General features: G+C 40.5%; 1 protein-coding gene across 1 annotated transcript in view; it reads left to right on the top strand.

Annotated features, from left to right (window-relative positions):
- The window catches only part of LOC124795788 (sodium channel protein Nach-like), a 136,986-nt gene that overhangs the window by 3,900 nt on the left and 109,958 nt on the right, over window positions 1-23,128 (top strand). Inside the window, exon 2 of the mRNA XM_047259869.1 lies at window positions 15,906-16,083. Coding sequence (XP_047115825.1) covers window positions 15,906-16,083 — 178 coding nt within the window. The remainder of the gene's footprint in view (window positions 1-15,905; window positions 16,084-23,128) is intronic.

Below are 23,128 nucleotides of genomic sequence, written 5' to 3'. Positions count from 1 at the left end.
GGTTGATTTGGGGGGAGGGAACTAGACAGTGAGGTCATCGGTCCCATCGGATTACGGAAGGATGGGGAAGGAAGTCGGCCGTGTCCTTTCAAAAGAACCATCCTGGCGTTTTCCTGAAGCGATTTAGGGAAAGCACGGAAAACCTAAATCAGGATGGCGGGATGCGGGTTTGAACCGTCGTCATCTCGCATTCGAGTCCAGTGTGCAAACCATGCGCCACCTCGCTCGGAGATATACACACTGGACCTTCACCTACAGTTATGATCTGCCGTACGATTTCGTGTGATAGCAGGAGCACTCTCATGTTTACCCCACGCACCCTGACTGCAAGTTTATACGCCAGTCTGATTATTTGTACCGCCACTCATGAGCAGCATACCAGGGTGTGTTTTTCAACAGTATAACGCCCATCGACATACTGCTGTCGTAATCCAACATACTCTACAGAGTGTCGACATGTTGCCTTGGCCTGCTCAATCACCGTATGTGTCTCTAATTGAGTACGTATGGGATATCATCGGACGACAACTCCAGCATCACCCACAAACAACATTATCCGTACCTGTATTGACCGACCAAGGTCAAGAGGTATGGAAGTTAATGAAACAAACTGACATCCGGCACCTATGCAATGTAACCGCTCTTTAGAGAGTGGTTATACAGAAACGAGTATTGGATTAAATTCTGTAATACAAAATGACCTAGACCCAAAAAACGGTACTAGCATTTCGAAGCAATAGTTAAAATTTTACAAAGAGTAGATATTCGAAATAGTGCAACGCAAAGTAGTACATAGGGAATCCAAAGGAGACATAACAGAGCTGCGTTTTGTTTTGAATGTAATATATAAACCAATGCACAGCATTTTTAGGTCTCTTGAGATTTTGTTTTCAGCGGTGGGGAGTGTGTTCGCCTTTCTTCCTTGGTAGTCAGAATTTTGGAGTTAGAAGCCTAATTAAATTGCAATCTTAGAATTGGATTATACATTGGAGTGATGGAGAATAGATTATTTTGGGATAAATTCAGAGACGGGGACAATTAGAGGTGATTGGGTGTACGAACATTGATATTCAAGTGAATGGTGATTTTACGTGTTCAACGAAACGCTACGATCGTATACTTATGATTTTGAAGAGATTTATTGAGAATGCAGAAACTTTTATGTTGAATTAGGACTTTATTCGCTGTATGCGAATTATTAAAGATATTGGGACCGAAAATATTTGGACCTTATCACACTAGTATCTTTGCCGGTCATTGTCATGGTGATTCCGCTAATAAACGAGAAGTGAAAAATAGTGCCCGTTAAAAGACTTAACTTGTTCTGAATAGACAGTGAAAGGTTTCGAAACCATAATTAACATCGAGTCGTGAGAATTCAGAAGCTTAGAAATAGTAAGGCCCAGAGACATATTTATAATTTATCGGACATTAATGGCAAAGGACAGTTTCATGGGAAAGCATATCTTCGGTGACAGGTACACGAAGGAATGTTGTAGGCCTACTGACTGGCTGTTATCATACCGAAACAATACACACTAGGATTTAACTCTCCCAGAGCCATCTCTCATAAATTTAAGAACTTAATTGTGTCAATAAAACAGAAATATGCGAGACATTCTCAGTATTTACTAAATTCCATAATCAGCTATTACAGAGACAATAATATCTGTGAACATTCAAGGGCTATTGAAGGAATCTGATAAACCTTTTTACAAATAGATTTAATAGGATTCAACGATGCATACAGACTGCTAAAGTAACTAAGTAAAATTACTCAGGGAAACAAATTAGTAAAAATAGACTGGAACTCAATTGATATCTTACTTCAGAGTAATAAGAAAACTGTCTTTGGATCCGTCGTGGGTGAAAGTGTATGAAATCTCTCTGGAAAAACGCGATCAATTTTCAACTGCTAAATAGTTCACACGACTAGATTCACAACGTGATTCAGAGATGTCTTATGCCCGACCCACACGGCAGGTAATGGTTCTTAACTAGCCAGGACAATACATACACAAACTTTTGAGGTCAGCTCCGCTGTCCGGGGAGAAACGGCGAAGCGCTATTGTGCAGTCGCGACGACGGTGGGTGTGCGGGCATAACAACATAACGTATTCACGATTTCATGCTTGCATTCAACTTTCAGGGGGTTACATCAGTTATTAATGGACCAGCACTTCACATTTTCATTGGCCTATCTCGCGTCTACATTAACCTGTGACCTTGCAATGTTAATCACTTAAATATGCTGCCTAGACAAATTTATTTTTTTGGTGGTGCGATTTTTTTCCGTCAGTATAGTATCGTGTACTTTCAGTTCTATGCGTTTACGCCATTGTGATATACCCTGTATATTGGAATCGAACCACACGATGTATTGGTGACCCATGTTACGCCGCAACTCATTGTGTGCCAGTGCGAAGGTCTACAATCTGGGGCCGGCCGGAGTAGCCGAGCGGTTCTAGGCGCTTTAGTCTGGAGCCGCGCGACCGCTACGGTCGCAGGTTCGAATCCTGCCTCGGGCATGGATGTGTGTGATGTCGTTAGGTAAGTTAGGTTTAAGTAGTTCTGAGCTCTAGGGGACTGATGACCTCAGATGTTAAGTCCCATAGTGCTCAGAGCCATTTGAACCATTTGAATCTACAATCTGGGAGACAAATGAGAAACACTTTCACAAATATAAATGATATCTATAGCAAGGTAAGCAATGAGCAGAGCCTTTTCTAAAGTTAGTTATATCTCCCGAAAATTTTATTTGTCGTTGTTGTGGTCTTCTGGCTGGTCTGATGTAGCTCTCGCCGCTAGTGTATCCTGTGCATCCGCGTTCATGTCTTCAACTACTGCAACCCACATTCATTCGAACGTACTTACTACAGTCAGCCCTTGGTCTTCTTCTGAAATATTCAACGCCCCTTGGCCTCACTTTCCTCTATTAGCAAATTTACGCTTCCTCGATGCCTAAGGAAGTGACCTATAAAAGGACCACTTCTTTGTGTCTAGATGCGATAGAATTCTTTTTCTCTACAGTTCATTTCAGTAAGTCTTCATTAATTATTAAACCTATCCATCTAATCTTCAGCATTCTTCTGTAACTCTACATTCCAAGAGCCTCTATTCTCAAATGGTTTTACTTTTACTCTTCATTCCAAAGAAACAGTGTCAAAAAAGTCTCCCTGACACTTAAATTCATATTCGATATTGACCAGTTTCTCTTTTTCTGGAACGTTTGTCTTTGTACTGCCAGTCTCCATTTTATGTCTCTTCTACTTCCGCCATCGTCATTTATTTTCTTGGCCAATTAGCAAATCTCCTTGCCCCATTTCCTAATCTAATTCCTCAGCATCGCCAGATTTAATCTGACTTTATTCTGCCACCCTTTGTAAACCTGTGACCTTCAGTGATGAAACACACACGGAGAAGCCTCAGCAGCTATGCACTCCAATCCCATACAAAGAAAAGTTTGGTTTCGTAATAAACTTATATATGATTGTGGATTAATACAAAGTACTTAATTGCGATTCCAATGTTAGTGCTTATGGGTTTGTTGCATAGTTAACTGACAAGTCGATAGACTTGATCGCCAACTTCATACACTGCTGGCAATTTTCCTCAGCCATCTGGAACCGCCGATGTGATGCCTAGGTACAGAGCTATCAGAAGAAGGGGGCAGCAGGGGGGGGGGGGCATAATAGTTTTATCAACAGTCCATCAGTTGTGTTGTGTCCTTGTCGCCACTGTAGTATCCTCATTACCACTGTAGAGTCTTGTGCAAAAGGAATGAAGGCAGAGGATGTTGTTTGGAGGCCGGTGTCCTCTTTCTACAACACAACTGCACACATTTATTAAAAGGGCTCTGTATTTACATATACAGGAAGCTACTTATCTTTAAGAGAGTCCATATGTTGCGGTACAAGCTCTTCCGTACTGGTTCACGTTAGCCTCACTGCTGGTGAAGTACATGTCCCGCTATGTACACTAATCTAGCCGCAATGTACTGACAGACGCTAAACTGTAGTGCGAGTTGGTGCGTCAGTGACTGAGGTAGTCACTGCGCTAGTGACTGAGACTGAGCCTTCCGGTCCGTGGAGGCGGTCTAAGTACTTGCTGCCGAGAGGGCATAGGCAGCGTGTTACTTGCGAGCCTGTCTTTGGCCTCTCTCCTGATAGGCGCACTTGATCCTGCGTCTACCATCGACCTTCTTGCTACATCTTTGCCGACCGGTGTGCTGGCCACAGGTTAGGCCAGCACAAATTGAATTAAGAAAGTCATAGATGATGTAAGTCAGTTGAGTTGGAACCATTGCATTCAAATTTGAGCAGCAGACATGCCGTCACAGGAGAAGGTACTTTTCTCACGCAGACATTCTCCAAGAGCCACGACAGCTTACACTCGATAGGGGTAACTTGGTACCACTTTTTACCATTTTTGAAAATATTGGACAGAAAATAAATTACACATCAAAACAGACATTGCAAAATTTTACATCTGTGGTTACTAAGTGCTTGGAAGAGTGAAATATATACCAATAGCGTTCTACTGCAGTAACAGGCCAATTTTAATGCTGATAAAAAGTTAGATTGTAATTCAGGTTAACTTTAGACCAGTCAAAAAAAACAAAGAATTTTTTTATATATCTAATGCTATGGGTAAATTTAGGTCGTGCTGGAAGGAAATAAGGTGTTAGAAGTACAGATAAAGAGTGGTATTTCAGTACTGTAGGTTTCCATTGAAATATCAAGATATTTGTATTAACCTGACATTGTTCATGTTAAATCACTGCCGCCAGAAGCTTTTTTCATAGCCAACGTAATTAAAGGATAATCACGAGCCTAAGAGCTTTTAGGAAGTTGGATATCAATTGAAATACTAACTACAACTCATAGAGGTAATAAAACTGTTACTTTTAGTACAAAATAATGCAACTAGGTGGAGCAGCAGCCATTTGAAACAAAAGTGGTAAGTGATACAAAGATACCATGACTACTAAAAAGTTATCCTGATTGACATTACCCAAGCTTAAGCAGAAGATTTAGTCACCTCGCTGCCAATAGCTGCAGGAACCGTCTCCGCTGCTCCCTCTTTGTAAGGTTGGCTACAGGAACTGTATTCTCTAGGAGCAGTAGCACCACTGTTCTTTCTACGCATGTGTAACGTCACGGAAAGACATTCTCCAAGTCCCATTCCGCTGCAGATCTGAGACTTTCCCCCACTTCTTTGCAGATTTCATGTGGAGAAGCAAGCGCTTTTGGCTACGTGGCTATGGTGGCGCGCTAGCGAGAATGGGGAGGAGGGTGTTCCCCTACTCTGTCACACTGAGCGTGCCTTGACCTTGTACGATGCATTGCACAACTACGTAAGACTGGAATTAAATATTGTTACAATTTAATAACGTGTTCACAGACTAGTGTAGAGAGATGTAGATGTAGGCAACACTAAGTTTGATAAAAACTGAATGAATAGTTTCCACAAAAATCGATGTTTTTATAAAAACGTGATGAAGAGAGTTATGTCAAATTTTCTTTAATACATTACAAGATTTTTAAATAAATATACATTTCGGCCTAAAAAAGAGCAGTAAAACTTAGTAGATTATCATGTAGTTAGATATAAGCCAGACTGGAGGAAATACTGCACTATATTTGAAATAATAATGTGCCAATGCCCCGAGAGTAGACAACATTCCATTAGAACTACTGACGGCCTTGGGACAGCCAGTCATGACAAAACTCTACCATCTGGTGAGCAAGATGTATGAGACAGGCGAAATACCCTCAGACTTCAAGAAGAATATAATAATTCCAATCCCACAGAAAGCAGGTGTTGATAGATGTCAAAATTACCGAACTATCTGTTTAATAAGTCACAGCTGCAAAATACTAACTCGAATTCTTTACAGACGAATGGAAAAACTGGCAGAAGTCGACCTCGGGAAAGATCAGTTTGGATTCCGTAGGAATGTTGGAACACGTGAGGCAATACTGACCTTACGCCTTATCTTAGAAGAAAGATTAAGGAAAGGCAAACCTACGTTTCTAGCATTTGTAGACTTAGAGAAAGCTTTTGACAATGTGGACTGGAATACTCTCTTTCAAATTCTGAAGGTGGCAGGGGTAAAATACAGGGAGCGAAAGGCTATTTACAATTTGTACAGAAACCAGATGGCAGTTATAAGAGTCGAGGGGCATGAAAGGGAAGCAGTGGTTGGTAAGGGAGTGAAACAGGGTTGTAGCCTCTCCCCGATGTTATTCAATCTGTATATTGAGCAAGCAATAAAGGAAACAAAAGAAAAATTCGGAGTAGGTATTAAAATCTATGGAGAAGAAATAAAAACTTTGAGGTTCGCCGATGACATTGTAATTCTGTCAGAGACAGCAAAGGACTTGGAAGAGCAGCTGAACGGAATGGACAGTGTTTTGAAAGGAGGATATAAGATGAACATAAAAAAACCGAGGATCGTGGGATGTGGTCGAATCAAGTCGGCTGATGCTGAGGGAATCAGATTAGGAAATGAGACACTTAAAGTAGTAAAGGAGTTTTGCTCTTTGGGAAGCAAAATAACTGATGATGGTCGAAGTAGAGAGGATATAAAATGTAGATTGGCAATGGCAAGGAAAGCGTTTCTGAAGAAGAGGAATTTGTTAATTGTCAGGAAGTCGTTTCTGAAAGTATTTGTATGGAGTCTAGCCATGTATGGAAGTGAAACATGGACGATAAATAGTTTGGACAAGAAGAGAATAGAAGCTTTCGAAATGTGGTGCTACAGAAGTATGCTGAAGATTAGATGGGTAGATCACGTAACTAATGAGGAGGTATTGAATAGAATAGGGGAGTAGAGGAGTTTGTGGCACGACTTGACAAGAAGAAGGGACCGGTTGGTAGGACATGTTCTGAGGCATCAAGGGATCACAAATTTAGGGCAGCTAGGATGGTAAAAATCGTAGAGGGAGGCCAAGAGATGAGTACATTAAGCAGATTCAGAAGGATGTAGGTTGCAGTAAGTACTGGGAGATGAAGAAGCTTGCACAGGATAGAGTAGCATGGAGAGCTGCATCAAACCAGTCTCAGGACTGAAGACCACAACAATAACATTACAGCGCTGTTAATGAGGTTTTGAAAGATTTTAGTACTACTACAAGATATAGTTCAAAGGCTGGAGCCTATTCAATATTCCAAGGAAAATATCATAACACCTCTAATTAATAAGATACGAAACCAAGATTAAACGTAAAAGATGTCGCTATCAACACCTCACTGAGTTTGAACGAGGTCGTGTAATAGTGCTTCGAGAAGCAGGATATTCCTTCTGCGATATTGCAAAAAGACTTGGCTGGAATGTAGCCAGTGTACATCATTGCTGGCAGTGGATGGAAAGTCACTTATTGTGCTGCGAGAAGTTAATGTTTTACCCCCCTACGACTCTTTCTCGTGCGCGTGATCTTGCAAGAACAATAGGGAATATATGTGTTACAGCAATGCGTCACAGCAAAAAAGAGAGGGAAAATGGGAGTAAGAGAACTATGCTATGAGCATTGCTTTTGGCCAACAGCTGGTCAAAATAATGTGCGCTCATCAGAAGACCGGGCTTTGGAGGGTCATGTGGCACTACCGACAGAGCAAAGACCACGGTGTGCGGCATATGGCTCTGGCCCATCGTACTGCATCTGCGGCAGCAAGAGCAGTAGTTGGCCCCTCAGTGACACAACGAACTCTTGCAAATCTGTCACTTCAGGGTCAGCGCCGAGACAGCTACCCTGCAGCGCGCATTCCACTGGGTGCGATTTCTTATGACAGCAGGAACATTCTGGCGCTTATCCCACATATCCTGACTGGACGTTTGTACGTCAGTCTGGTGATTCGACCTCTTATGCTTTCATGAACAGCATTCCAGGGGGTTTTCCAACAGGACAGAGGAAGTGGGGGAGATTGATGCGGAAATATTCGAACTGAAATTTCATATGATATAATGTAATAAAAACTGTTTCTTTGAGCTTGGTATAGCACATTATCTATTTATTGTAGCCACTTAAGTTACAAGAAAAAAAAACATTTTGCGTTTTGAGTGAAATATGGGTCCTGCATTATTCTGCTCTACGTGTGGGGCACTTACAATGAACACTCTGAGTGCGGGGTCGCAAAAGGCCAATGATGTTTACGGCATTCTATACCTCACATATCATATGGCTACAGAGCGTACTTGAACTGCTTAGTCGACGAGGAACTCAAACTGTGTCACAGTGCTAGTGGTGTTGGTACAAAGAGGAGCAATGGCAACCATAAATAAAACAAACATTCCAATATATCCACAACAACAGATGCTGATGTATGACATTTCATCAGAAAGAAACCCAAGGAATTTCGCAGAATAAGAAAGAGGTGGCAGATGAAATATTAGCGGTTCTGCAAGATGAGTCAATGAAAATGTGTGATGTCGTACACGTTCGACTGTGTGGACAATGTATATGGAGAATACAATGATGACGAGAAGTGTTTGACAAGCGAAACTGAAAACGAAACTGGTATCGAGCCATGTAGTTCATCATCCTTGTCGGACAGTGAGCAATAAATACCGTCTGCAGTAAAATGTAGTAAAAGACAATCGTTGTCGAAGGAACGGTTACTAAACATAATTACGTACATGCAGCAGCATCCGTTGAATAGTGAAAAGAAGTTATGAACAGATTTCGAATAAGTTCGCCGCAATATGACGTGTAGTGCATTAAAAAACTACGGATATTCAATGGAGGGCAAGGCGCACTTATTACAAAAACTGGTGTTTGCGCGTTTCAAGGATGCTCGATACAGTTTACAGATTGTGCATGATAGTGACCTAGTAAATTATGCACATCAAATTGCGCTCGACATAAATTATAGTGGTTTCAAGAGAAGCACTGGATGGTTGCACAGCTTCAAACAGTACTACAGAACTGGAAGATGTAACATAACGAAATTTCGAACAAAGCGCCAACGTGACGATGCATAACACACTGGAATTGGCCCGAAAATTTATCCAGTAACGAATTCGTTTTCAACTCCGACCAATCGGCATTTGAATAAGAAATGCGTATCAAAGAAACCCTGTAAATTATAGGTGCCAAGAAAGTTGTATCGAGACCAACTATCATCAGTGCCTTAACGCATTCGTATACAATTTTGTTGATTGTTAATTTGGATGGTAAATTGGATGGAAAGTCACCTATTGTGCTACGAGAAGTTGATGTTCTACCCCCCTACGATTCTTTCTCGTGTGCGTGATCTTGCAAGAACAATAGTGAATATATGTGCTACAGCAATGCGTCACAGCAACAAAGAGAGGAAAAATGGGAGTAAGAGAACTATGCTATGAGCATTGCTTTTGGCCAACAGCTGGTCAAAACAACTCTCTTTTGTTTGATTCCTCGTCTACGTGTAAAATCACACTCCTTTAAAGCAAACTATCGCTCCTGAAACGTGTGTGACATTGCACTTCATATCACCTGGAACTACTGGACAAATTCAGACTCTGGATGTTTGTTTTTCCGTGCCTATAAAACATATTATCACACTATCTGCAACTACGCCTTAAAAAAGTAGCCGGTTTCTCGATAATCTCCACGACAGGCTGTTTTGCATTCGGTTGCATGCCATCACATTCCATCAGTTCTCATTACCCCGTTACACCAATATGATTTTATATACGTTCTTTAAGATTGGATACCTAGCTGAACGTCCTGTCCTGTTTGTAACTCCCGAGGAGTTTGCCTTCGATCTTCATGGTGCGAACCTTTGTAACCACTGCGTAGCGCCATTTTCATCTGGTGTTCATTGTGCAAGTTAATGCTTCGTTCTTAACATTTCTTCAAAGTCGACGATGTCCATTTCGTGTAGTGTGGAAGAGACATACCATAAAAGGTTGATCTCTGCACTTCCTGGACATCATTTTCTGTCCCCCTCTTGATGCATATAAGCCATTCTTCTCTTCTTCTTTTTGTACGTGATCAGGCCCAGTGGACCGCCCGCTTCTGCAAGTTTCCTCCTCTACAGTATTCTGCCCTTGCTGCTATCCGCCATCCGTCCACATCTATTGATGTTGGTTTAAATCTTCATGGAGGCCATCCTTTCATCGCTTCTTGGGTCTCCCTGTGGAGTCTCTTTCTTGTAGGTGTGAAATGCAGGATCTTCCGGGGCCATCTATGATCTTCCATCCAGGCCACATGACCAGCCCACTGCATTCGTTAGGCTTTGACAGTTCCTGGTATGTTGGGCTGCTGGTATAGTTCCTCAAGCTCTTGGTTGTGTCTGATCCTCCATTCCCCTGTGTCTGCATCCAGAACTGGACCGATTATCTTCCGAAGCACTTTTCTCTCAAAAATGTGGAGCTTATGGAAGTCCCGTTTCCGGATACTCCATGTCTCACAGCCATATAGAACTACAGGCTGCATCAGGGTTTTGTACAGTCGAATCTGGAACTGTCTGGAGAGATATCTGGACCGAAGCTGTTGTGCTAGGTTGTGGTAAGATCGGTTTCCTGCTTGTATTCTGGCATTGATCTCTGCTTCACATGACGAGTTCTCAGTGAAAAGTGCCCCTAGGTATTTGAATTCATGCACTCTCTTGTAGGACTGGTCTCCCACCTGCAGTGATTGTAGATGACCAGTAGTCTGACAATGATGACCACACGTCATAACGAGGTTGTCTTGGCTTCGTTTATGTTTAGCCCAAATTTGCTCGCAGCCTCCTTTAGTGCTTTGGTCATTTGCTCCAACTCATCTTCAGACCTAGAGAGTAAACGGGTGTCGTCTGCATAGGCTAAGTATGCAGTCTCCTTCCTTCAATTTAAATCCCTCTGTTCTCTTGGAAGGTCTCGCGTACGATCTTCTCGAGGGCAGAGTTGAACAGGTTAGGGGACAACCCATCTCCTTGCCGAGTCCTGTCAAAATTTGAAATTTCTCAATTACGTGATTTCCCATCTTCACCTTTGCACAAGTTTCGCTCTGACAGATTTTTATCAGATTGATGAGTTTCTCTGCCATACCAAACTTCCTTAAACAGCTGAGCAGGTACTTGCGATGTACGCAAACATAGGCCTTCTTAAAATCAACGAATAAAATACGGAAATCTTTACCATGCTCATCCAGTTTCTCAGTGAGCTGCCCGAGACTGAAGATGTGATCTACTGTCGACCGTCCTGGCAGGAAACCTCCCTGGCACTCCCCAATCACCGATTCTACCACTGGCTGAATTCTATGTATGAGGAAATTGGACAGGATCTTATAGCAGACGTTAAGCAGGGTGATTTCTCGATAGCTGTCACATTTCAATTTGTCGCCCTTCTTATGTATTGGACAAATCAGAGCTGTTTTCCATTCTGCTGGTAGTTCTTCTTTGGTCCATATTGCCTGTATCAGTCGGTGTATTTTTTCTGCAAGTTTCTCTCCTCCTGCCAGGATCATTTCAGCCTGTATTCCATCATCACCTGGACTCTTATTCTGCTTAATTTGTCTGATTCTGGTTTTTATCTCATCCAGGGTAGGTGGGGGATAATCTGCATCGGCTGTAACTGGGTATTGGAAATCAAACTGCAGTTCGGGTTCATCACAATTTAGTAGCTGTCGAAAGTACTCTTTCCATTATCAGACAATATTTTTCCTGTGATAAATGTTAACACAACACTTTGAAATGAGCCTTGCGAAAGACTGAATTTGCGACGTCTCACTCAGGGGGTTCTTTGGTAGATATTTCATTTGAGGCACACTAATAAGAAGAGGAAATTGTGTGAAATTGGTTTCAGTTTGTAAGACATTCATTAAAACTGCACTTTTATTGCGAATAAATCTTAATTAGACTTACATTTATAACAAAAGTTCAAATTATGTATGAAAATTAATTTCTTAATAAAATCATCAAACGAATTGTCACCTTGAACTTACAGAAATCACAAGAAAGCTAAAATTACTGATACTCTTATTAGGTTAACAAACATTCTTTCAGAGAATACAATGTTTTTTTAAGGTTACTTTTTTAATAACAATAGAATGAACTTCTACTTAACATTATATACACTGAAATCAACTGAAAAAGCATAGAGAGATTAAGTTCAAGATGTGGCTTTTGACAAATTTGGCTCAGGCAAGTGTAAAACTACATCTCTGAAATCAATACTTTGTACATTTGGAAACATGAAACGTGTATTTGGAAATTACTTTGGATACGTAATGAACTACCAACTCCTTTTTTCTCAAATTTGATAAAGAAGAAATCACCAACAGCTAATTTTTCGGGACTGGAGCGTCGAACTACATCAGACTGCCATTCTAAATCTTCCCCTTCGTTGTCGCTTAATTCCGACGTCTCGTTTTGACTTGATTCGGAATCTGGCAGTGACCCTAAACTGGAACAGACTCTGCATTTTCGGCTTTCTGATTTCCATGAGTCTCAATAAATTAATTTCAACTCCTTTTCTTTCTGCTTTATCAGTTTCGCTTGTCGTTTCCTTTTCTTTTCTTCTTGTAACATTTGTATGCTACCCTTTTCTGGTGTTTCAGAATAAATTCTGGATTTTTCTTAGACGCTCTTACATTATAAACTTCTGCTACTTACGGTCTTACTGCTTCTGGTGAAATTAATAGTCTTAGAGCTTGACAGAACAAACTCCGGAGACGTAAAATATCTGGAAGGTAGGATGACGTTTGGAGAGGCAATAGCAGCTGATCGTCTGCCAAGAGGCTCTACTCGGTGAGTTGCCATTTCGTCTCCTTCGCAACTGTCAATAACTTCATCACTTTGACTTCTTTCCACCACTACGTAATCTACTTCCCGTTAATCTATTTATTGTCTTTCACTGTCCTGTCTATCATATTTTTTTTTTCTTGAGAACACACATTAAAAATTTCTATAAGCTCAAAATCGTTGTCCCCAAACACATTAAATGGCCAAATTCCCGGCTTTCAGAAGCCACTTGTGATATTCTTTGGTGTAAAAGATTCCAGCAAGACCGATTTCGAAAGTTCAGCTATGTTATAAATGAATAAACTCTTTCCAATGTTTCGAGTGTGCCAATTATTGAAAGTTGTTTTTAGTTTGCATTTAAACGGACGAAAAATGCTGGCATCCGATGGTTGTAGCATGTCGGGCGTGTGGAAGGCAGAGACAGGTAGATAATTCCATTCTCTCGACATTAAGTCACCTGTTTCTATCGAAACAAGCGTTTCGTGGTTGTGACAAATAGCAAGAATTGGATTTGTAAATAATAGATTTCAGCTATCAGTCGCCCTTTTTAAATTTTATTGGCAGATCTAGAGTTCAGCTATAAACTAGCCATTCTCAATGCACTATCATTTTTGATCAGTGCATCTAATGCCTGTTGATCGTATTCAATGAACTGTGGATGAAGCCGGACCAACAGGCATTACATGCATTGATTAAAAATGATAGTGCATTGAGAATGGCTAGTTCCCAGCTGAAATCTAGATCTGCCAATAAAATTTAAAAAGGGCGACTGATAGCTGAAATCTATTATTTACAAGCCAATATAACAGTCGCTGCGTGGAACAGCCTTCTGAATGGAAGGTAACCTGCTGAAGAATTGGATTGTCCTTAGTGCTTGAAGTGTAACGCTGAACGTGTTTCAGAACATGGGGGAACAATTATGTTGTCATCCAGACGCTCTTGCTTGCTAAACCTAGGCTTTCTTCTAGTGCGCCACTTAAAAATTTATCTTTGAAAGACATAAACAGGAGGAAGTGCAACGCCTGCTCCAGTTACTATTCTGCAGAATGTAGCTAGCTCTCCTCGTTCAGTTGACCCAACAAGTCCTACATGTCTCTGTTTCTTTCCTGCCAAAGTTTTTGACATTGTAAGTCCTGTTTCATCATGATTTATTACGCGTTCAGTCATAAATGTATAGCACAACACTGCACGATCGAAACTGTCCAAAAACTCAGTAACTGCTATGTTACTGAATGCAAAACTTTTGCTGCGCTTGTGTTTTCAGGTTTTCTGAGGCTATTCCTTGTTTCTTTCTCTAAGTCCTGCTGCCCAATCTCCCCAGTACATTTATTTTTTCCGATTATTCTGGAAATTAACATCCAAAATATACTACGTGTTCATAATCCAATGCCAATAGTTTCTCCATAGGCAATCCGTAGTGCATTTTGCTGCATATCAGTAAATATTCTGTTAATATCTTCTCTTATTGTGTTATAAATACCTGAGCGCAGTATATTTTGATCCACACGACGTAGATGACGACGACTCATAAGTTTCTTTACGAGCTTCTCAAAATTTTTCAATACAGTGTTGCAGTTTTTTTTTTTTTTTTTTTTTTTTTTTTTTTTTTTTTTTTTTTTTTTTTTGCCCTTTGAGTGTGTACTCAATTTAGCCATCGGAAACACATAGAGACAATGTACGCATAATTAAATAAACAAATACAGAAATGCATATTTACAAGAATAAAAAGCTTAACTGTTACAGTTTTGTACATAGTGTTTTAAAAATTGAATTGAATTGAATTGTAAAGCCATTAAAAGTGTCTTGGCTTACAATTCACACCAATTCTGAAATATCTTCATCAGCAAGACATATTTATAATTTACGCACACCATTAAAGCCTACAGATTGTAACCAGTACTCTTGATGAAGTTAACTATCACTTTATATTGACGAACGTCTTTAGTACACAAAAGAGAAGAAGCTGATTGAGGAAGATGGTACAGGTTTGATCTCGTACTGCTCAGCTGCTGTTCGTATAGATAACTCTCTTCGGCGTTGGTTATGGCAGTCTTTATCTTCTTCTCAACCATATTTCCTCTCTCAGTCTTTAGTTTGTAGTTACGTACTATTTCCTGGTGAAAACAAGAAATAATTATACTGCGGCAAAAATGTACTTTAGTGGGGCGCTCTCATACACAAGCGGGTTACATTTATACGTATCCAAGTGCCCCGTGCTTTACTGTGTGAATGTGCCTCAACAGAAATTTTCCTACGGCGCTTACAAACGAAACAATTTATTTATTTTAAGAATGCATGAGATCCTTAGTACTTGATGTCCTAACTTAACTTTAGTAAGACGACGTAAAAGATCGCTGTAACACTTTTAACTTCAACGTATTTTTTTACTTGGCATCACTAGAAATACGTTCATTCTTGTCAAACGCCATCGGCTAACTGGCGGTCGGCGCCGTTGCAATTGTTTATTCAGTTTTAGAGTCGTAACTAATCGGTTATGTTTAATCGATTACGAAATATGATTGTGTACCAAATGTGCTCCTTGCATCATTTTGTCCCACCTCTCCCTAACGCTCGCCCACATACCGCTGTTGTAACCCAACAGGGTCTACAAGAATGTTGGCGTATTGCATTGGCCAGCTCGGTCATCAGCTCGGTCTCGTATTGAGCACATCATCGGACGACAATTCCAGCTTCATCCACAATCAGCATTAACCGTCCGTCTTATTGACCGACCAAGTGCAACAGACGTGGAACTCCATCCCACGAACTGAAATGCGGGGCCTGTGCAACACAAAGCACGCACGCTTGCATGCTGGCAATCAACATTCTGGCGGTTACGTCGGTTGTTAATGTACCAAAATTTCACAGTTGCAAGGGCTTACGTAGCTCTTACATTATGCTGTGATCTTGCAATGTCACCTAGATGAATGGATTCTTGAAACTTCATTACTCTACATTAATTTCTAGATGTTGCGATTTTTTGCTGTCAGTTTATGGCTTCACGTACATTGTTTATATTTTGGGCAAATTATTTTAGTAGTAAAATGTAAATAAAAGCACAAATTTAGAAAAAAATTGTAAAATCTGTTTGTGTAAGCAAACAATTAATAAATGTTATTTGTTTATAACTGATGCTAGCTCGTGCAGTATGCGAACATAACGTGAAAACGTGTGGGAACGCCGCGTTCACGTTGCAGCTTGCTGAACATCACCGAGCTGAACGACACGGTGCGTGGTGAGCTGCGGCTCGTGATGGCAATGCTGGCCAACCACGAGTTCCCCTACAACTACCGCGTGTGGCAGTACTACAATAGTTCCACAGACATGATCAGCAAGCTCAACGATAAACTCAATGTCACGTGGTTCATGTTGCAGGTGGGTAATAGCTTTCTGAGAATAGTAAACGTTGTTAGCCATTCGTATGGAAGATCTTTCCAGAGAGCTCATCTGTATAGTGTTAGTGTGGATAGTATGAAGGCATTACTACGTTTAAATATAATTAGTGACTTTATAGTTCATAACTGACTGTGTTCAGAAAGAAGTCCACGTTTCTAATATTTTAGTGAAACACAGTACCTCTTAAATGATTCCCAAGTAATGTGGTTCCTAGTAAATACGTTTAAACTGTACTCAAGAATAGCAGGATAAATATGCTCTTCTGATAATCCGAGATAAGATTTTCGACATTTCTCCAAATTACTTCAACGGAGTACCTGGATCGTCCCTTCAAAACTGATGCAGCCTCTTTCCCGTTGTATCCTAGAATCTTGACTTTAATTGTCACAAGAAACAAACCGCAGAGTAAGTGAAAGTTGTTGCGTCTCCCCGTACACTTTGATTTTATATACAGTTTATGTTGCATAGCACTTTAAGTAAACTATGTGTTAATTATTGTTGCGAACCCAAAAGATAAAATGTGGTTCTCGCTAGTGGTTTCTGTAGTTGAAAATTTTAACTTTGTGCCCTCTGATCTATTATGTGGGGATACACACAACGCTAAAAGATTTCCTGCTATGAATGTATGATCCTTAATTTGCAAGACTATGTTCTCATAATTCTTATCTGCCTTTTTAGAAATGGAACACTGTATCATTACTGTTACTGCTTACGAAATTAAACATGTCTTTCTCAACTTTCATCTCTGAAATGCACTGAAAAGTACTCTTATTATACACACATAAGTTACAGTATGCAGCGTTTGCCAAACATAAAAGCTGCAGTGGATTTTTTAATATTTGAACACTATTGATTGCCACGGCTAACACGAGAGCATGAAACTAAAAATGAAAATTGATTTTAATATTATTAGCCAGACCATATTTCAACACAGCAGTCTTTGATATCACACAAGTAAAGTTTTAAGACTCTGATTTACATAAATTACTTACGTCACTGATATTGTACTAGCAGTTGCTCACGTCCATCTGAAACTAACATGATAAAATCTAAAATTCTCCACTGGGGTCTCCGGGAAGCTGGAAGAAATGATTTTAATGTTCCCTCTTAGTTTCAGGAAAACTGCTTTCATTCAATTACAGTTTGAATTTGCCGCGGCAGCGGCTCCCCCGATCGTTTCGCAGCACTGCGCCACGGAAATTGGCTGAAAACGGCTAAAAATGTGGAATGAAATACTGGGCAAGCTAGCTACAAATTATTACAAGCATTTTTTTAACAATTTCTATATTTAAAATCAACAAAATTTTCAAAGTACACACCTTTTAATACATCAGTATCCAATGGCGTCTTTCTCCATATAATAACAAAAGAAAGCTAACTAAGCGTTCGAGAGAACGTCACAGGCTCTTACAACATTCACGACTACAGAAGACAGAGAGAGTAATGTCTAAACCTCCACTGTTTATAATCAATTAAATATGCTAAAAGAGACCGATGACCTCGCTGTTGGTCTCTTCCCCCAAACAGCCCAACCCCAACCCAACGGCTAATATGCTAAAATATATCTTTGTTATATTTTTAATTATCATTGTCTGCTTCGGTTTCCACACTCGCCGACCACAGACGTTATTTCAAAACGGTCATAAATGATATTACATAAACATAAAAATGAAAAATAATTATTTTCTTTTTTACAGAATACACATAATCGACATCTTTTCATACAGAAATGAAATATAATAACATAGATAAATGTTTTTTTCACATTTATTACACCGATTTTACAAATGTCTTACCAGGAGACGTCACAATGTCTGTGGAACACGAACGGTTGATCACATCCATACGAATAGCTAATGGACTTCTACACAAATAAGTATATAGCACAATAAAAAGTGTTGAATAAATCTATTACGGTAAGAGAAAAATATCATATAATTGTTAAAAAAAAAGACAAAAAAGTTCCTGCACTGGCTAGCAGATGGTCAACGTTTCAATAGCTATCCCTGGTCTCTCATTAAAATTCTAAGAAACTATGGTAAATCTGGTACTGGCACAAAAAGATTGTGTACAGATAATTCTTGACCACTCATTGACTTACATTCGTTACTTTAGCCAGTCTCACGTTGAACAACAAATCACACAGTGGCCATCCTGTCGTATCAGCCGTTTTAATGATTTCTGGACGTTACATTGATGAAGATAAACTAATAATAGTCAAATCTATAAAGTTTCTGGCCGATACATGAAGGAAAGGCGGCTAGTAAAGAGTCACAAATAAATACATCATTGATCTGTATCTTCAATGAAGTATAGAAAAATTAAACAGTTGTCCAGTATGATAATGCTTGTAACTGAAATACTGGTAACGCCGAAAATATACAATGATTCCGTAGTTCTCAAAGTCTTAAGTGTTCGTTACTATTAAGAATCTTAAATCAAATGCATGATTTATTCGTACATTCTTCTCAAAATATTGGATGAATCCTTTTCAAATTCTCTTATTCTCTGAATTTCAATTTATTGGAAGCTATGCTGAAGCGATGAACTAAGCACTGCTGTAAATCAATTATTATTGTATAAAAATCATATTTCTTTACTTTTATTGTTATTAAGATCGTAGGTATTTGTGACACGTTAAACATGAAGGGTACTGCAAATTGTATTCTTAGGAGGGTGTGGGGTGCGAACATTATTATATATTGTGATCTCTACGATCTTAATAACAATAAATGTAAATAAATATGATTTTTATATTATAATAATTGATTTACAGCAATGATTAGTTCATCGCTTCAGCATCTCCCTTTTCCCAGAACCGATGCCTTGATCTTTGACTGGAGTAAACTATTGAAAAACAGATGAAACTCAAGCAATTTTTAAATTCGTTTATGGAATCGCCAATTTAAAATAGGCTTCATACAAGAAGCAGGGATCACTTTGGCCGCTCCTTCTACATGAGACAACGTACTAGAGGTTTTACAAAAGAATTATTACCAAATTCATTCGTAAATCAGGGATGTTACTGCCATGTGTATGCGGCAGATTTGAGTAGGCAGGCTCTTTGAATTATTGGATATTTTGAAGGGAGAATGCCCAGTTGTTTCATATTCAAACATAAACTGGTACGCCAAAACATCATGACCAATGACCACCGCGACGTTGGAAGCCGCCTGGTGACGTTCCGGGCACGTGACGCGGAAACAAAATTATGTAAGCGGAGCAGACACGGATGGGGCAACAGCTAGTGAAGATATAAGCTGCAGATTGGGAAATCCATTGAGATAAGCAACTATGACAGAGGTTACATTATTACTGCGCGGAACCTGTGAACGAGTATATCGAAACCGGCGAAGCTGATCGAATGTTCCCGTGCTACTATCGTGAGCATCAACGGAAAGAGGTAGAAGGACAGTGAAACTCCCACTACGCGCTAAATGGTTGGATGTCCACGACTCTTCACAAACTATGGGCTTCGGAGGCTTGTCTGATCTGTAGGACAGATGGTGATCTGTGGCATCTCTGACGAAAGAGCACAATGTTGGTGCACGCACAAGTGCTTCGTAGCACACTGTTCATCGTACATTGTTGAACATGGATCTCCGCAGCAGATCACTCGTACTTGTTCACATGTTGACCCAACGATATTGTCAATTTCGATTGCATTGGACACGGGGCCATCGAGATTCGACCGTCGCTCAGTGGAACCGTGTCGGCTCTTCGAGTGAATCAAGTTTAGGCTGCACTAGGTCGATGGTCGTCTCTACAAACGCCGTCAACGAAGTGAATGCCGGCTCGAAACGTTTAGCGCCCCACGGACGCAGACTGGTGTGAGCAGTATTATGCTATCGGAGACATTCTCCTGCGCTTGCATGGGACCTGCGGTAGTAATCGAAGACACGCTGACAGATGCGAACCACCTGCAGCCCTTCATGCTTTGCCTTCCGCGATGGCAATGTGGTCTTTCAGCAACATAATTGTCCGCCTTTGGGAGCCAGAACCGTGCTACAGTGATTTGAGGAGCATCTGTTTTTTACCTTTTTTTGTTAATAAAGTTTCCCGTGTGAAGTTTGCCACTGTCCCGACGGGCGCCATACATACGTAAACACTGATTTTTGGAACACAACCTACTACCAGCATAGAGACAGAAGTGATGACCCTTTCTGCAGGCGGCCGGCGCCGGTGGCCGAGCGGTTCTAGGCGCTTCAGTCCAGAACCGTGCGACTGATACAGTCGCAGGTTCGAATCCTGCCTCGGGCATGGATGTGCATGATGTCCTTAGGTTAGTTAGGTTTAAGTAGTTCTAAGTTCTAGGGGACTGATGACCTCAGATGTTAAGTCCCATAGTGCTCAGAGCCATTTCAACCCATTTGAACTTTCTGCAGGACCTGACCATCATTTTGCAGGACAATTTTCAAGTACGTACAGTGCAAGCTGTTACTGATTTGTTTGACTGATGGGGCTGCTAAGTGCTATACTACCAACTGCACTCCTCTGACTTAAGCCCTCGTGAGGTCAACTCGATTTGTAAACTGAAGGAAACACTTCACAGCATTCGCTTCAGAACTGCTACAAATTCGTAGGGCAATAGACCGCCGCGCAGCTCGAAATGTCAACACAACTGGCACTGCTAAGAGTATCCTACGACTTCCAAGTCGCTGGCAACGGGTTATAGTCAACGCTGGTGACTACTTGAAAGGTCAGTAAAACTTTTAAACACGTGTCTATTTTGTATGAGCTGTAAATAAATAGTTACCACTATTAAAGTTCCAACCCTCGTACAAAACGATAAACTAGTATAGAGGCAAAATACTTCTACAAACGGATCCAGATACAGCTGTAAACGCCGGCCGGAGTGGCCGAGCGGTTAAAGGCGCTACAGTCTGGAACCGCACGACCGCTACGGTCACAGGTTCGAATCCTGCCTCGGGCATGGATGTGTGTGATGTCCTTAGGTTAGTTAGGTTTAAGTAGTTCTAAGTTCTAGGGGACTTATGACCACAGCAGTTGAGTCCCATAGTGCTCAGAGCCATTTCAACCATTTTTGAACAATACAGCTATAAACATAAATATTTTTAATATGTAAGAGGCACATAAATATATCCATTGACTGGAAACGGTTATGTTCGGCCACTTGGAGACCACTTACAGACATTCATAGACTTCCTGTTCCCAAACAACGATGGGATTTTTGCGAATAACAAAGAGCCATGTCACCACGCCACAAATGTTCGTGATTGCATGAGACAGCTCCGGAAATATTGCACATGGGTCAGGTCAGTCCAGTTGACTCCTTTAGCTGGCAAATTAACATGAACTAGTGCTGGTGTGTCGCTAGGACCCTGAAACAAAGGAGCAGAGCGAGCTGTGAAAACGTGTGGATTCCTCACCATCGTAAAAGGCCAAGACCCAGTCAGCATAGGCAGGGTGATTTGTGTTTTTTGGGATTTCCATGATGTGGTATTATCAGATTATGGTCGTAGGGGCGCCAACCGTCACAGAACCATCTAGCGAAATCTCCTGGTAAGGTTTCGGAATGCTGTCGAACGTTGCGCAACGTTGTCCAAACAGATGTTCTTCCTCTACGACATCCAACTCATTCTGCACAAGACCGTTGTGTCAACTTTCCACCTACGGAATAAACAAGGAATCCACAAACCCTATATTATATTGCAGCTCGTTCATCTCCGGAATGTGGTAATTAAAAATCAAAATTAGGAATAATATACTCCAGAAATTAACAGGAACTCTCTGTGGCGATGGGTCGGCGGAATGCAATGGGGCTACAAATGCTTCTACTCGCTGGCTCTCGTCATTTAACTTGGGGATGATCTCCTATCCTTTATACCGCCAGACACGTGCGCTTAACACTGTTAAAGTGCATAAAAAAATAATCTCGATGCTGCTGACCGACAAGTACAAATGTTAACCAGGTTACAGTCTAGGACGCTGAAGTCAAATGACAATTAGGATCCATGTGTTAAGTTCCTTAAAATTCACAATTTTTTATTCATAACTAAATATTGTTCACTGGTGGTATATTTCAAACAGTTACGTGCCGTTTTGACTATTGCTCGAACCCCCAATAGCGATACCGAGCACGTTATAAACTTTAATAAAAGTTGAATGTTGAAGAACATTGATTGATATTTAGCAAACCAACAGTTCCCTCAAGCACGGCCTAATCCCTAAGACGTAAAGTACACTAGCGCGAATTCCTAGGTGTCGGATGCGACAAAGTATTCAAAGATCTGACTGGTTTAAAGACACTTAAAGTCCAGCGGCACGGTTTCAGTACCAATCACCTAAAACGTGGTGAAAATAATTAGAGTCCAACCCTACCGTATCATAAATTAAGTCCCGTTGGTATCCCAAAATGCAGTTTGGAATGTTCAAAAAAAATTAATAGAGTCCCACAGTAGAGCGGCAGGAGCTAAGTGTAGTGGCACTCGAAAGGAAACAATCACAGCTACGATTTAGCAGCAAAGTCCCGTTTTCTTGCAAAAACAGTCACGAAAAGACACAACGCATGAAAAACACAAGTGCCTACTGTGTCCCACACAGAAAATTTCCTGAGTCCCCATTCGTGGTGAAAAATTGTGTCACTAAATTGTGCCACTAAATAACTTTACAGTTCTTTGTAAGCCACTGTTTTCCATTCGGAATTGGAGCGTTCTTTTGATGTGCTGATCAGAATTTATGTATATACAGAGATTAAACAAATATGAGCAGAACTATGCAAATGTTATTATTAAACAAATATAACATATAATAACTACAAATACAACAAACTAATGATGCTCAAATGTGTATAACGACATCCGCTATCGTACACTGCCTTGCTCTTCGTGTATTTGTCTTGTATTATGTGTTTTAAAAAACATTATTAGCAACAAATTAATAACATTTGTGTTTTACCAATGAAATATTAATGCTGCAAATTATACAAGTATACCAGTCGTTGCATTTCGATGAGACCTCTAAAATGAGCACTCGCTTACTCTGTATTTGCACTGGTTGACAA

This window comes from Schistocerca piceifrons, chromosome 4 (genome assembly GCF_021461385.2).
Source record: "Schistocerca piceifrons isolate TAMUIC-IGC-003096 chromosome 4, iqSchPice1.1, whole genome shotgun sequence".
Taxonomy (NCBI): domain Eukaryota; kingdom Metazoa; phylum Arthropoda; class Insecta; order Orthoptera; family Acrididae; genus Schistocerca; species Schistocerca piceifrons.
This window is presented reverse-complemented; position numbering and strand designations above follow the sequence as displayed.